The sequence below is a fragment of the Colias philodice genome, chromosome 7 (genome assembly GCF_061535455.1).
Source record: "Colias philodice isolate Cphi_HAF_F1 chromosome 7, ilColPhil1 Martin Lab GWU primary, whole genome shotgun sequence".
NCBI classification, from domain to species: domain Eukaryota; kingdom Metazoa; phylum Arthropoda; class Insecta; order Lepidoptera; family Pieridae; genus Colias; species Colias philodice.
Genome location: NC_143092.1, coordinates 2207644 through 2224645, shown reverse-complemented (window position 1 = coordinate 2224645; position 17002 = coordinate 2207644). Strand labels below are relative to the sequence as shown.

Genomic DNA, 17002 nt, shown 5'->3' with positions numbered 1-17002 from the left:
CTATGAACAAGACTACCTCGAGAAGGTATCCGCATTATAAGGAGCTTGCTACGTATTATTTATTTTATATAAATGTATTATAACTTCGATTTAATGCATATGGTCTCTGGTGAAAAACGTCTCTCTCTGTGTGACTATTTATTTATCTATTTATTGTGCCCAACTATTGAATCTTTTAATTAATTTCATATACATCAAATATGTTATGTTATGGATTTACTCTATTTTATTTGAGTACAAAAATGGCCTGTTATCCTGGCCACCTGAAAAGGATAAATAAAATACAAAAAATGATTGTAAAACAAGTTTGTGTTTGATTATATTTGTGTTTACAGGATGCTTTGTAGTTTGAGGTAGATGTTCGGTTGACAAACTTATCTACATAATATTACTTAGTGGTCTTGTCTTGTAGGTTGTTGTTAATAATATAATGTATCCACTGTGAGAGATTCCATGGTGAATTGGATTAAAAAGGATTATTAAGATTTTGAATATGAAAGCTTCAATGTGGAGTACAATAAAATTACGTTTTTGTAGCGCTTGAAAAAATAAAGTACCTATCTTACATAATTTTTTATGAAAATGCTTATGAGGATCAATAGTTTAATGTTTTTACACTTTCTCTAAAAATATTGATCGTATTTGAATAAAATGAGGCAAAGAGATAGATTATAGTCGACATTACCCCTCCGCCTACATCTTCTCAGGGTTTACGAGAAGGGAGCCTCGGGCTCAACTAAGTTATATTATATCTATATTTAGTTTTGGTACAACGAATAAAATATATTTATATTTATTCTATAAATGTAAAGGTTATCTGTAAGAGACTTAATACTGATTAATCCCTCCATTTTTTTTTTAAATCCATGACTGGATGTATGTATGCTTAGATTTTGATTATTTGATTTGTGTATAGATTTCGATGCAGTTTTATTAAATATATAGAGTGATTCAAGAGGAAGGTTCGAGTATATCATTTTATGAGGTTTTAGACAAAGCGTGCGAAGCGATTGTGGCTAATTGTGGAAAACAAGTACGAAATCCATATTAATATTATAAATGCGAAAGTAACTCTGTCTGTCTGTCTGTTACTCAATCACGCCTAAACTACTGAACCAATTTGCATGAAATTTAGTATGGAGATATTTTGATACCCGAGAAAGGACATAGGCTACTTTTTATCTCGGGAAAATGACGCAATCCCGGAAATCCCACGGGAACGGAAACTATGCGGGTTTTTCTTTGACTGCGCGGGCGAAGCCGCGGGCGGAAACCTAGTAAGGCATAAATGAAATAATTGATTTGTTATTTGCATCAACATTCTTCAAAATCAATTCCTGTAAATGCAAGCACAAATAGTTATACGATTAATGGTTATACTGACCGAACGGAACTGTTAAGTAGATAGTCAATACGGAGGTATGCTTACACAAACATACGTGTGTTTACACTCAACTTGTAGCATATACCCGGCAAACAGACTGCTTATGAAGATTATAGGTCGGCTAACGTAATGTGAATAAGTGATTCCTGTTATTAATGATTATTAGCATATTTGAAAATTAAAACTATAATACCAACGCAGCGCGGTGTTAGCCTTTAAAAAAAATAGAACGGGCTTCATTCAATAATTTTATTATGATACAATTATTTATATCCTATAAAAATATAGTACTATAAAATTCTTATGGTTACGTAAAGCTGGATAGATGCTGGATAAATTTATAGATAAATTAAAAACATAATTTTTTACTGTCCAATTCATTTTTATTGTAATCACTTATCACAATACCAAATACTCTCATAAAATTTTACAACATTAGATGAAGGCAAGCTTCAGCATCCCCGAAACCAAAACCAGTTACAGTAAGGTATATAATTTCCTAATTAATTCTGCGCCGGCACGCACGATTCCTTACATAGAGCAAAAAGATCTTAATTAATTTTCAGAGTTCCGCAATGAAGTAACTCGAGAGACGACTCTGAAGGTAATTAATCTTTGTGACGAATACCTACACTATTTCTGTGACTTGGGACCGTCTTTATCTTAGTTTTTGTCTATCATCTATGGGTTCATATTAATACGTCCATTTATTATAAGACTGTTCTAATTCGGGGTAATATTCGAGAAGATTCCACTTTTTGTTTCAATGTATCAACTGTATGCAAGAGTTTGTGCGTTAAATGCTAAAAGTAAATAAATGTTAGATTTTATATTTTACAGTCTATCGCAGTTTCTAATTTTTTATGAATACATAAAACTGGCGATAAATTATATACAAAGTCTTTTCTGATAAACAATAATTATAAATTTTATATTCAATCAATAATTAATATCGTTCTAAACTATAATATATTTCTGTGAAGTTCTTGAACTTTGTTTCGTAATTAATTTTCTTAAGTCTGAGCAAATTAATGTCTACCTACCAACAGTTTTGATAGAAATTGTTTCCAAGAAGTATTAAGAAAATCTGATTCTATATTGTAAACAATCAAGGTTCATTTTCTGCGACCTTTAAAAATATATTCTTTATAAAACGGTTCCAATAAGATGTTTTTCAAAGCTTATTATGAGAGCAACATTATTTTTCATCCCAGACCTTCCTCAACAGGGTTATAAATAGAGCGTTGTTTTTTCCAACACGAGGCTGTGAAATTATTTCAATGGTTCTTTTATAAGCTAACTAGCTTTTTGTCTAAAACCTAATCTTAATCTTAATACTATTATAAAGGCGAAAGTTTGTATGGATGTTTGTTACTCTTTCACGTAAAAACTACTGAACCGATTACAATGAAATTTAGCACACATATAGAGGGTAACTAGGTTTTATCCCGGAAATCCCACGGGAACGGGAACTATGCGGGTTTTCCTTTGAGAACGCGGGCGAAGCCGCGGGCGGAAATCTAGTAAATTATATACTAAAACCTTCCTCGATAATCACTTTATCTAGGCATTAAAAAAAACGCATCAAAATGCAATGCGTAAGATTTAAGCATTCATAGGGACAGAGAAAGCGACTTTGATTTATACTATGTAGTGATGGGCTAATGAAAAATCCAATCAAACATCTAAATATATCTTAACGAAAATGAGCTGGCAGATTAAACTTTCAACATGGAGCGGATGGAGTCTATAAATTTGTTACATCGACGACTTTCGAATATTTCAAAAACTTCGAGCGTGATATCAAAAAGTTTCACTGAGCCTCGCATGATGTACGTTGATGGTTCCATGAGTTTTAATATGTCGTGTAATAGGGAGTTTTCTATTATGTAGGTACTTAATAAAACGCTTGATGCCACAAAGTAACAAAACGAGTTAACTATAGGTAACTTTTAAAATGATTTTTTACTAATTTTTTAATTAATTTAACTTTTGATAAAATACAATGGAATTAGTTATATTCATGTAAAAATACCGTAATTTATACAAGAAAGTTAAGCTGCTGATTTTTTTATATATAACTCTCCTTCTTTCTCTACTGTTTTTTTTTTGTATAAAACAAGGTAATTCAATTTGAAATAGTTGTTTGTTCCTATATTATTTTATATACGACAGTAAAGTTTAATACAATACTAGCATAAACAATTGACAAGAAAATAATCCGAATTAAATCAGAATTATATCTGAATACTTCCTAGTACTTATTAATTAATTTGAGATATTAATCAGTATTGTGCCATTATCTTCCGCGAAATATTTAAAACAAACAGAAAATTAAATTTCGTAGAAAAATATTTTAAAACATCCCTATTAAATTGTTAGTAGGTAACTAAATTTAATTACATATAATAATTATTAAAGAAAATTTTATAAATTTATACAGCAATTTAAAAAGCGGTGATTCGCTCGTTGCTTTTAACAATTACATAATAATATAATTCTCCAATAGATACTGCTTTCCGAATCGGTGGTAAACGTTAAAATATGTTATGGCGATTCAAAAGGGCTTCTATAAAAAGTCTAATTTAATAAATAAATGTTTAAGTTTGAGTTTGAAGGCCACTGAAAGTAGTAGGTATGTACTGAATTTTCTCTACATGCGTAATTAAATTTTATCCGCTCGCGTCACTATTTACAAACATAGTTTATTAATATATGCATTGGTTACATATTCGGACATTGTTCAACAATTATTTGTTCAGTGAATTGTAAAAATTAAATACTGTTCCGCCATCAATTTGCTCATTAAAATGGCGAGTGTTTACATTGTAAATGAAAGCTATTCGTTATTTATGGTTAAGAATGCAATTTAATTAATAATTGGTTTTGTTAATGATACATTATCAAATGATGGTTTGGTTGTTGCAGTGTTAAATTCGATTAATTAAAAAGTGTCAGAAGTGAAACTTCTTTGAAAAGATTCAAAGACACCAAAATCGTCGCCTTACTCCTTGCCTTACTCCGTGACATGACGGTATTGCCGTGACACCTTGAAATTTACTCCAACGCAACTAAAGAAGTTTCACATCAAAAAATTTTTGGAAGAAAAAACTCCTCACTTGTATATTATGCCAGTACTGTGCAAACATGCGTACACATATGCGTAGTACTTATCTAATATAACCATAATATAACTCATTACTCATAGCAATCTAGTATTCATTAACATTTTTAAATTATCTTAAAAGGTTTTGCAAAACGGAATATTCTATAAGAATAATAATTGTTAAGTGGTATTTCAATTCAACTAAAGCTTTATGCAGTTCTTCCTACATACTTCTATTAGACAGCAACAACAACAACAAAGACCAAGTGAATCTTAAATTAAAAATACATGACACATTTGTAAGGAGTAGAGAATAAATTGTCAAGAGGCGGGATTCGAACCCGCGTCTTTCGCCTGGCCGGGCGAACTATAGAACTAAATATATCAAAGTAAAAAATATAAATGTTTTTATTTTCCCCTTATCTGTACAAACGTACATTGTTACTTAACATATTTTTATGATATAAGTACACCACGAACATTAAGCCGTGGCAGAAAGTATATATCAAACATGTATGAGATTACTGCAGTACGTCGCGGGAACAACGACGAAGTTCGATTGAGTTTACTGCCGCTAAGACATCTTAAAGTTAAGGCGACAGAACAAAGCTTGAACAAAGGTATGATAAAGCCAATAAAAACAAACCATATGATATCTTGAGCCGATGCCTTCTTCTAAGCATGTGATTGTGGTAATTTTATTTAGATTATAAAGATATTAAATAAAAATCTTTTTATATTTTTGTGAAAATTATATTTTTGGTAATTCCTGACGTATGGCTCTTTAAACAAGTAAAGCTAAACGTGGCTAAACATTAATTATCTTGCTAAAATAACGCTTGTAAGTTGTTACTACGTGGTTACTACTATAGAATTAGTTTTCCATTGCCTATGACATTAGAAAAATAAATTATCTTTATGACTACGTCCAAATGTCAGGACGTCATTTTATGAAAACAACACATTATATTTAAAATTCTTGTTTTAAAACTATGGACATTATGTTGAAAGTAATTATTGTTTGACCTAAATGAGAATGATAATTTGCGCAGACCTGAGAACTTTGGACCCGGACGAACTGGCATTCAGACGACGAGCGCTCAGAGACGCTGTTATATGCATAGGATGGATCAAACTCGTAAGTAAATATGAATAACTAGGGACACTACAATATTGATATTCATTTTAAATGCCAAGTAAGATTCAGTACTGAATTGGACCAGTCTACCACATTACATGACCGCGACCGCCTCCCTGGTACAGTGGTTAACGCGTGAGCTTAAAACCGAGGGGTCCTGGGTTCGATTCCTGGTGGAGACAAAGAAAAAAATATCTCGGTCTAGCAGGATACAGAAGGCTGATCACCTACTTGTCCTGAAATAAAATCGATCAGTAAATCAGTGCTTTGTTAAAAGAACCGGGCGGCTAGGTATCCTTTTTCATACCCTACCCATCAAAATTGCACATACAAAAAAACAATGTCTAGGAAAAACAACAGGAACAAACAATAACAAATCATTCAATTTAATAAAGGCTCGTTCAAATATTTTTCATAAAATGCGCAAAATAATAACGTACCACGTGCCATAATTTTTATATCGAAATTATTTTTATTATGTTCATTGTTCAATTCATTAAAACATTCACAAAATTTATAAATTCGTTTGATAAACGATACGTTGCGTTGTGCACTTTTCGCATATTCTCTCTTTTCATTTATTTCAGTGAATATTTATGTGTTTTTAATGGTGTTGTGTTGTGTTTAAACTTTTTAAATTTAACCATTTAATTATTTTACTAATATAATGTAAACTACGTTAACCGAGTCAATAATTCAATTTTAAGCCTATTAGTATAAAATCCTGATTAAAATGGCGATATAAATCCTCATTGCTAATTTGATATATAATTTAACATTTAAATCTAATCCAGCGTCATTGAAAACACAAAGAGATTATAGCTCCACAACGAATCTAGTTAAATAATTCAAAATCATTATGTAAATAATTCAAGTTGCATTACCGTTTTCCAAATCTAATCAACCCATAGTTCATAAAGGTGATATGTATGCCAGGATAGTGTTCATAAATACTGAAAAGTTATTATTTTATTTGTAAATTACTATTAAGTGGTATATATTTTTGATTGCTAAAGAAGATCTTAGCTTTGCGGGAATACTAATTTAAGATAAGTTTTGTCGCTGTATTTTAATGAAGACAGAAAAATTATCTTTTTACACCAAAGTAAATATTTTATTTCTAGATAAATGCTTAAGGCTGCAGTCTAGCAAAATTGCGTTTTCAACAAGTTATTTGACAATTTTTTCCCGGCTAATGAAATGATAAACTGAATTTTTTTTTCTTGTTTATCAATAAGTGTTATATACGCAATGCGCGTGAATTTTTTCACATTTATAAAGTTACTCTATGTTACCTTAATCAGGCCTTCAAGATAAGTCTCTTTCCCCCAAAGACATTTCGAGCTAAGTTTGTGCACTCACTACGTTGCAACCGATTACAATTTACACAATCTGATCAGCGCATTATTATCCTTATATAGTCGTTATTAAAAACTGCTGAATACAATTGCCGAAAAACTTATGATTTTCTTAATTAGAACGTTATAAATTCATTAAATTTCCCATTTTTTGCCTTACAAAATCTATTGATAAATACTGCTAAAAGTTATTTTTTCCATTAATTTATTCGAGTTGGTTGAAGACCAATGAGTATTAATCCTTTAAAAAAAATTTTTTTTGAATTTTGATAATTCTTTAAATATTAAAAAAATATTTAAAATAATTAGGAAAAATCCTAGCGAATTTCTTTAGTCGCGCTCCTTGGGCCGGAGCGTTCTGACGTGTGCTCTACGCTCGATTTTCCTTCATACCGAAGTGAAAGTTGCTCTACTTCATTAAATTTAATATTTTTGTTAATTGATTATTTTTATCTTAGTTTTGTGCAAATATTCGTATTTTTAAACATTTGATTTCGATATGGAAAATAAACGAAAAAAATACGCGTGTAACTACTAGAAAAAAAATTATCTTCGAACATAAAGTTAATGAAACCAAATAGATTGCAAAGGTGATTGGCAACAATTTCTTTATTTTACGGGGTGTCAGTAAAGGGATGTATATTTCTTTAAAACTAAAGTAAGCTCATAAATTTTCTTATAATATAATTTTTTTGAAGTTCCAAAAATGTTTATTTTTCGTTTGAGAAATACGAAATATAATATAAACTTGTATTGAGAACTTGAACTTCCCAAGTTCATCCGGGGAAATCCCCATACGGGGAAAATGATTTGTTTACTCCAAAATTGATCCGAGGTGTTTTAATTTTTTCTTCTAGTCATTTTCAACGTAGCGGCATTTTGTTTGATTATTAATTTTGTAACTTAAATACAGGATGATGGTTTTATATTCTGATCTTACAGACGCGCTGACAAATTTAGTCCGCCATTTCTAGTTTAGTCTACCAACTCTAAGTACCAATATTAAAACGAATGGATTATCATCACATCATCAAAACTCAGATGTAATGGAAGATCACAATAACATAGAAAATTCAGTGGGTGTTGAGAACTAAACAAACAGAAGTAACAGAGACGCGAAGAATAAAAAAAGAGGACGAAAACGATAATTCGTTGATGCTTTCCCTTTTCGACGTATTGTTAGGGTACATCACCAATCTGCAAAAAACAAAACTGATGATTCCCAATTGCTGATTAAAAATGAAAAACAAATAATCTACAACAGTGGTGAAAATTTGCTGATCACAATGAAACATCCTTCAGTGGTAGCAGATTTACTCATTTAAAATGTATCGGTGAACAGCGTAAAGGAGAGGAGGACAGGAAAACATTATGAATGTGGATGGTGGATTGTATACAGGGTGTAATCGATAAGTATGTGCAGGCGATTATGACGTAATTATTGCAGGTATCAAAAAACTTAAAACTGATATCGAAATTACTTTACCTAATGAGCAAAATGACAATAATAACTTTTTAAAAGTATAACGAGAAATATCTAAAAAATTTACTTTATACACTCCCATATCAAAAAGGGAAAATGGGACTAGTAGAAGTTAAATGTCTAATTCCGGCAAAAGACATGAATACGGAAGATGCGGTTAAAAAAAAATTAATATTTGAAATACAATGCAAAAAATAACACTTTTGTCATAGATAAGAATCATGACTATTTTTTCTAAATTCAGGGACAACTAAACGTTGCAGAAGCAGAAGTCTGCTTATTTGCTGTTTGGACTGGAGTGAATAATTCGTTAAAAATAGAATATATAAAAAAGTATGTAACGTTAAGGCAAAATAAAATGATGGATCAAGATTTTACATAAATTGCCTACTGTCAGAATTGATTGATTCGAGACTTCAGCATTCGATGCCCATCAAGGACCCATCCTATATCATTCAAGCGATTGAAAAAAAAGAGATAAATCCAGTGCAACCGATAAAGCATCAGAATGCTAGCAAAAGATTTATTAGGTTTATCAATATAAATCTATATATTACACATAATATAATAAATCTGTAGAAGACGCGAAGACTGACATCCGCGCGGACGGAGTCGCGGGCGGAAGCTAGTCAGAAATAAATATCTTTTGTTTTCATTTGCGTATTTTTCTATTTTATATTTTTTTAACACAAACATTACATTTTTTTTATTATATACAAAATTTGTTTATCCGTTTTATTAGTTAAACTGAACAACTTTCACTAAGAAACTTAGGTCGAAAAAAATGTATAGAGTTATGCATTTTGTATGGAAAGCTTATTTTTTTTATATTTCGTCCAAATTTCTTTGTAAAAGTTGATCAGTTATATAAACATGAAGTTGAAGATATCAATAGAAAGTATTCGCAAATTTTGTGTACTGATAAAAAAAAATCATCCGGTGTAATTTTCACGAAAATTGTTTCAAATTGTCATTTTTGGTACTTATTACGAATATTAAATTATGCATACGAATGATTTAATTTTTAAAAATTAAGTGGAGCAACTTTCCCTTAGTACATTTGTATTATTTACATATAGGATGACAGGATGCATTTGTTTGCACTACTAGACCAAGCCCTTAACGAATAAAACCATTCTTTAATTTTTATGATCGCTCTATATAATCTATACATATAATAAAATCGTAGGAAAGTCAAAACTGTACATTGAATATTTTTTTTAAAGAATACATAATCCATGATCTATAATCCATATAGAAGCCAAAAACATAGTTTTTAGAATTTTTGTCTGTTTGTCTGTTTGTCGGTTTGTCTGTTTGTCTGTTTGTCTGTATGTTTGTCCAGGCTAATCTCAGAAAGTACTGCACGGATTTACTTCAAATTTTGCATGAATATTACTAACAGGTCGGGTCAGGCTGTTATATACATATTATCATGCTATCACCTTCGGGGGAGGAGCTGTGAACCTTTATTTTTCTTACGTATTCCGTGTACTACGACAGCGTACAATATAAAGACTCATGTTTAAATGTTGTTTTCGAGTAAGCCATGCTATTGTCTACCTTTACACTATAAAAACTACGTCATTTAAGTAATTTTGGCAGAGAAACAGTATAATGAATCTTAGTAGTATAAAGACAAATTTAAAACAGCGCCATCTATGAGATTTCATTAAAATTAAATCAATTTACATAATATTAACGCTCCTTGGAAATTCATAATTTAAATATTATGAATTTTTTAAAGTTAAATAAATAATTCATATCTTCCCAGAGTCCATTTCAGGTGCGCTTAAATTTCATGTGAATATACTAAATTTTTATAAGTGAGGGTAGATGTTTATTATTTGATGTCAAACAAGACACCATTACAGTTATATAGGTAATAGACGTAGTATTTGTATTCTCTTTGGGTAATAGTAGATAACAGTGATTGTGTTCATTGGTTACATTTTTAAAAATCTTCGGCTATTTTTTAATTTTCGCCTTCTTGCGTTCCCACAAAAGGTAAGTTGTAGCTTTTATATTTATTGTTTATTATAATTATATAGTTATACTCATGTTTTTAATTAGTTAAAGTTATGACAAAATAAGAAAATGATGAAATTTTATTTTTATGTATAACTTTTACAAGACTTATATTATACGCCCAAAGAAGGTCACTTTAGTTCTTGATAAAACTTTATTTGTTAGTAGCTTTTTAATAAAATTAGGTACTTATCTTTTGATTTTTTTTTATTTACAGATTCAATGTTCATAAAAATTGACGATTTTCGTGAGGATGTAGTGGAAATTAGTAACCTTGCGCGTGGTCAATCATCATCAATACATATAATAAAATTCTAGAAAAGTGATGTCTGTACAGTAAAAATATGTAAAAAAAAAATAGCAGGGGTTATTATTAAATCAATCCCAAACCCAAAACTGTAGTTATAAATTTTTTTGTCTGTTTGTCTGTATGTTTGTGCACGCTAATCTCAGAAACGGCTTATCCTATTTAGATGCTATTTTCATTAATATATTGTAGTGATCTTCATTTAACATTTAGTGTTTATTTCATGTTAATCGGTTCGTAAATAAAAAAGTTATGACCATTTAAGTATTCACGGCGAACATTTGCTAAGGCATTCTATTGTACACTATACAGTGTACGATAAAACGTAAGTTATCTGTTATACGCTACAGTTTTTCCTTATAAATGTCCAGATGATCTTATCGAAAGTCCCCAAGGGTGGGGGGGTAAGCTGAGGTAGTAGGGGGGGAAGGGGTCAAATTAGAATTATGCTTACTTCTAGGTAAATTTTATACATAAAATGTCCTTTAAATTATGTCGTATTATATTTTTAACCCCCGACGCAAAAAGATGGGTGATAAGTGTTTGACCGCTATGTGTGTCTGTTTGTGCCACCGTAGCTCGCTAACAGGTAATACGAATTAGATGCGTGTTAGGCAGCATATTTTCCGACGCTGGTTCTTAGATAAAGTGTATCAAAATCGGTTCATCCATTTATTATACCTAGGTATATAGAGGTAAAAGTGGGAATGTGGGAAAAAACATTAGTTATATTTTTATCCAATTCGGTTTATTCATTTATTAGATTACAGCGGTAAAAGTGGGAATGAACAATAATCGAATGTGATCAAATAATATGCTCAAGCGGCATATCAAAATATAAAAGAGCAACGTGTTTTATCGAAATCGGTTCATCCGTTTATTACATTTAGGGGTGACAGTGGTTAGATAAATAAACCAAATGGAGCATCAAACGACAGGATATGACGTGTACACTGTACATAATACATATAGGTATAATTAGATAATATGGTTTACATCAAAATCGGTTCTGCCATTTACTAGGTGTGGAAAGAGAAGGGTTGAAAGTCTGTGAAAGAAGAGGGGGATATGGGAGCGGGAGGATAGCCACACCCTGGAAATTTTGAATTCTACTCAAAGTCACATAGGCCTGGCTCTTGGCAATTTTTTTTTCCTAAAGATACCACTTCTTTTGCCACTGTGATCCATTACAATTTGTGCACGGTTACGGCCTAACTTAAAAGATGTCAAGGAGCAACAAACTTATAGATATCAATATGATGTAGGAATGTAATGTAACCGCAATCGCCGGTACAGCCTGAAAATCAGCGCTGCTTTTGTGCAGCATTTTGCTGAGGCTGTCTCCGTTTGCCTAATTGTAAGATAAATTTTATAATGTGTTTGGCTGTGTTTTTTTTTGGAAATAAATTTCTTTTCTTTCTTTCTTTTTCTTTCTAATATGGAGGTAGAGGTCAAAAACTCACTTGAAAATATCACATGAAAATAAGAAACCGAAGTTAAAAATTTAAAAATTAAAAAGAAAAACCCAACGCAACGAAGGAAAAGGAATAAATAATAATTTTACAAACTTCCCGACGATCTTTAAAATTAAGTACTTACCATTATAAAAAAAATATAATTGTATATGATATGATAATGATGGTATGGCAGCCCCGATGACTTTGTTTTTTTAAAGTGAAACTTTTATTACATCGTCTCAAACTTTTTGGTCTGTGTAGCGCATGTCGCGTGACGGTCGGCTGCCGAGTAGGTATAAAGCAGTGTTCGGAACCGTACGATAATTATTATCGTACAAATACGATAATTTTGTGCCTAAGTTTCACTTTTACCGTGGTTTCATAAAACCACACAACATTTTTATTTTTATAAATATTTCAAATGGTTTTTATTTTTAAAGATCTTCGGGAAGTTTTTAAAATTATTTATTCCTTTTTCTATGCACTTTTCTTCGTTGCGTTAGTTTTTTTTTTAATTTAATTTTTATTGCACGGTCTAAACGGTTTAGTTACTACAGGCGTGAGACAGGAAAGATCTGAGCGCTGAGACAAACGTCAAAACGCAAAAGAATAGAATCCGCTATCGATACTAATTATTGTCATAAGCGTATGATGTTTTGCTATGGATTTGTTCACCTTACCAACGACGACGACGACCACGAACAAAATTTTCATCCAGTCGTAATTTAACAAAATTGTGCTAAACACAATTAAAAATAAATTATTAAAATTTCCTGTCGTTCTGGTGATTGGAATTTTTATTTTTGAGATCAACGAATGAAAAAATAGATTTTTCGTAGAAACGGTGGCTCCTAGAAAACAATGTATTTGAAGTTTTTTATAGATAATTTTACCGTTTCTACGAAAAATCTATGTTTTCATTCATTGATCTCAAAAAAAAATTCCAAGCACCAGAACCACAGGAAATTTTAATATTTTATTCTAATTGTGTTTTGCACAATTTTGTTAAATTGCGACTGGATGAAAATTTTGTTCGTGGTCGTCGTCGTCGTTGGTAGGGTGAACAAATCCTTCAATTAGTATCGATAGCGGATTCTATTCCTTTGCGTTTTGAAGTTTGTCTCGGCGCTCAGTTGCTGCATGATATATTGTCAAAAACATCCATACAAGGAAGAAAGAAAAATAAATTTGCTCCCTTCCCTCCTGGTGCCTAAAAATAATATGACATAATTTAAAATAAATTTTACGTAGAAAATTAACTAGGCATTTATTTTTTATTTTTTAGCTCAGTTTAGTAATAAATTTTACTAACAGTTCTTTTAATTATTTATGGTAGTACGTGTTTATTCAATAAAAGTTAAGTAGTCACCTACTATGCAGTCACTATTCCACGCGGACGAAGTCGCGGGCACAGCTAGTCATCAATTAAAAATGTATCAAGCTAATAATATGCACAGCTACTTACTAAATATATTCATGACTAGCGATCCGCCCTGGCTTCGCCCGTGGTACATGTTTACATTTTTTTCTCCATAAGCACCATCCTCGTAATTCAACGAACATTTATTGTTTAAAGAATTAACGAAATCAGTTTCAGTCGTTCTCGAGTTATGCGCTTACCAACATATTTTGTGATTCATTTTTATTGAAGTGAAACGTCTTTATCGGGGTTGGAAAAAAATTTGGTGTAAAATTTTTTCGTTACGCGCCATCTTGTTTTATCCCTACCACGCGTGATTATCGTATTTCTGTAAAGTTGCATAATATAGTAAATTATTTTTTTGAAAAATAAGGTCATAAAGAAGTTTCACTTCTTACGTACGCATTTTTTTTTCAGATATCAACAATATGTTACATAATATTATACTTTCTCGTCGCAGCAAATAGCAAGGGGCGTATGTCGGATGTAATACAAATAATGATTCTTGCAATTATACCCCCGTTAGTACTTAATGGAGTTCTGCTGTTTCTAGGCGCTTTGGAGGTGAGTAAAAACTTTAATGTTGGTTAATTGGACCTGCAGATAGTTTCAAAGGACTTAAATGGAGGGTTAATTTTTAAAAGTTGAAATTAAAGCGTGTTTTAATTCGGATTGGTGGATTGTTGAGATATATTATGTATTACATTATATTATTATGTTACTTCGATAATAATTTGGGTAAAGATTAATTATGTAAATGGCTGCTTAAACTTATAATTTTTTAAAGCATAGGAAAAGATTCGATCACGAGGCGGGATTTGAACCCGCGATTTTCGACAATTACAAAAAAAAAATAAGAATTCGACCACGAGGCGGGATTCAAACCCGTGTCTTTCGCCATACACGCCATACGCTTTTGCTTATACTTTTTAACTAATTATGCACTTTATTTGCACGAAAAATTACTGGAAGTGCCTCATTCATTTAGAATTTTTCCATAATTATATAATGACCCCAGCTATTTACACTTAGCTTTATGGCTTCCTTTGGTGTAAAGAATTCATTTTCATAATTTTAAATGGACGATGTTTATGCGCAATTTTATCTTTTTAATTTCTTTAAAGGGAGTGTTTAAAACTGTTGTTTATAATAGAAGTGGAAAAGATCTAGATTGAATTTTATTTCTGCAGGAGCTGTATGAGGTTTTATATTACTCATGACATTTGAGTACTTTTCTGTAGTTACACAAATCTCATGAGTAATATTAATTATTATGTTTTTGTACGTATTTTCTCAGTGGGATCTCGTTTCATTTATTATCTGAGTAAGATTTAAGTAGTCTTTGACAGATTCTCAATAAATATAGTAACACGCATATAATAAATTTATTATACATAATATACCTGCCTAATACGAACAAGTTTCCGTCCGCGGCTTCACTCTCCTGGCAAAGGAATTTCCCATGGTAATGATATTCTTTAGCCTCCATACATAAAAGTCATATCATAAAAATGCTCCGTTGTGATGTGAAAGAAGAACACTTTCTCATTTTGACCACCTTCTTGGTACAGTAGTTATCATAGAACCAAGGTGTCCTGGGTTCGATTTCCGGTGGAGACGAAGAAAAAATAACGTCTCGGTCTGCAAGGAGCAAATCGACCAGTGAAACAGATGTATGAATCTGTCCCATACACCACTAGTGGACACGGGATTTCACACACTTTCGCATTTTCGATTTTAGCACGAGAGATTCTAATTTCTAACAATATTTGGTTGTCCAGGAAAAGCCGATAGCACTAGAAGTGGCACTCTGGCTGTGCCTGATCATCGCGTCATATAACACGGTGCTCGGCGTCACGGGCGGCGTCTACTTTATCCGGACTGGTCACTTTACTATGCATTTCATGTTAGCGGTTGTTTTTGGGATGCTGGCTCTTTCTTTGTGCAGTGAGTATAGAATACTATATTATGGTGAACAATTATTATTGGTTATAATGAGTTAGGTATAATCAGAAAATTAGTTGGTGGGATGTGATTTTGAATGTTGAGTTGTAGTGTCGTTTGTGTGTTGCAGTTGTTAAAAAATCTGGTTTTGTAAAACAATAAAGATTTTGACTTGCGATATATGCAGTGGATTGAACGATTAATAAATTTTCTAATATATGGGAAATAAAATACAAAAAATATGAAATTTACGTTTATATACTCTATGTAATATTATATTCTTATGGAAAATATTATTTTTCAATAGTTTTGTAAATGTAAACGATAAACGATAAAATGTTGTATGACCCACTATCCGAGGTCAAATATTCTTGCATCATGTGCCAGTAGTCGCTAATTGAATTATTGAGTAACTAGTGAATCAAGCTTGAGATCCATTAGATCCACAGAGAGCAGAAATTAGACTATATCCCTAGTAGGTACTTAGTACATAACCTTATACCTATAAGTACTTAAGCACTAGATATTGACCGATGTCCCTTATAGTAAAACGAAATAAGTCTAGACGCAATAACTCCACAAACTGGAAACTTTTATCAAAAGAAGCATTGAATATAATTTTATATTTTTCCTTTCAGCCGTCATATGCCACGACGTTCTAATAATTTTCTCCTACAAAAGGCTCCTGCAGTCCTTATGACACACTCAGATGTTTGAAATCCTTTCACATGTGCTAAATAAACATTCGTAAATAAGTTGTTTTTAATTAATCCATCATCCAGCTACTTTATTAAGCTCTTATTAAGGTGCTTCACCACCATTAATATGCGAGGATGTGTAGTGAGGAGTGTTTTGTAAATAACCAATCATATCGCTTCATTTAGAGCGTTAAGCGTTTGAAGCGATTCTATTGGTTATCTACAAACATATTCCTCGCTACACATCTACGCACATTATCGGTGGAAAAGCACCCTTATAATATAGAACAGCTAAATACAGATACAAGTAATTAAACGTGCATAAATCATTTCACACGACAGAATCACAATACAGGGGATAAGGTTAATTGCCTTGATGTGTGATGGGATAAAAGTAGCCATTATTTGAATTTGAAATTCCGTAAGGGTCTATCTAAATAGCCACGTTGTCACAGAAACGACTTTATTAATAAAATTCGAATATTATGCTTTATTCCATAAACAAAATAAAGTGATATTATTTTCATAAGCCTTCTTCCTACTTAAATAATATAATCCGGAACATAATATTATGAATGTTAATTAATATGATGATTTTCAAAGACCATTCTTTGGATACTTCTTGTTAATAATTGAAGTCTAGTAAACTGATACTTATTCTAAAATTATTTCAAAAACA

The 17002-nt window shown here is 31.4% G+C and overlaps 1 protein-coding gene across 1 annotated transcript; it reads left to right on the top strand.

The window, feature by feature from the left end:
- The first annotated feature begins 5520 nt into the window (after positions 1 to 5520).
- LOC149486921 (uncharacterized) lies at positions 5521 to 16325 on the top strand. Its single transcript, XM_089697077.1, has 4 exons — positions 5521 to 5628; positions 14099 to 14245; positions 15463 to 15628; positions 16264 to 16325. Exons 1-4 carry the CDS (start codon positions 5521 to 5523, stop codon positions 16323 to 16325), a joined length of 483 nt encoding a protein of 160 aa, XP_089553203.1.
- The last annotated feature ends 677 nt before the right edge of the window (positions 16326 to 17002 follow it).

Coding starts and splice junctions, on each gene's coding strand:
- LOC149486921 (XM_089697077.1), top strand. CDS start 5,521: ATGAGAATGATAATTTGCGCAGACCTGAGAACTTTGGACCCGGACGAA. Junction 5,629..14,098: donor GCATAGGATGGATCAAACTC/GTAAGTAAATAT, acceptor TTTTTTTTTCAG/ATATCAACAATATGTTACAT. Junction 14,246..15,462: donor TGTTTCTAGGCGCTTTGGAG/GTGAGTAAAAAC, acceptor TTGGTTGTCCAG/GAAAAGCCGATAGCACTAGA.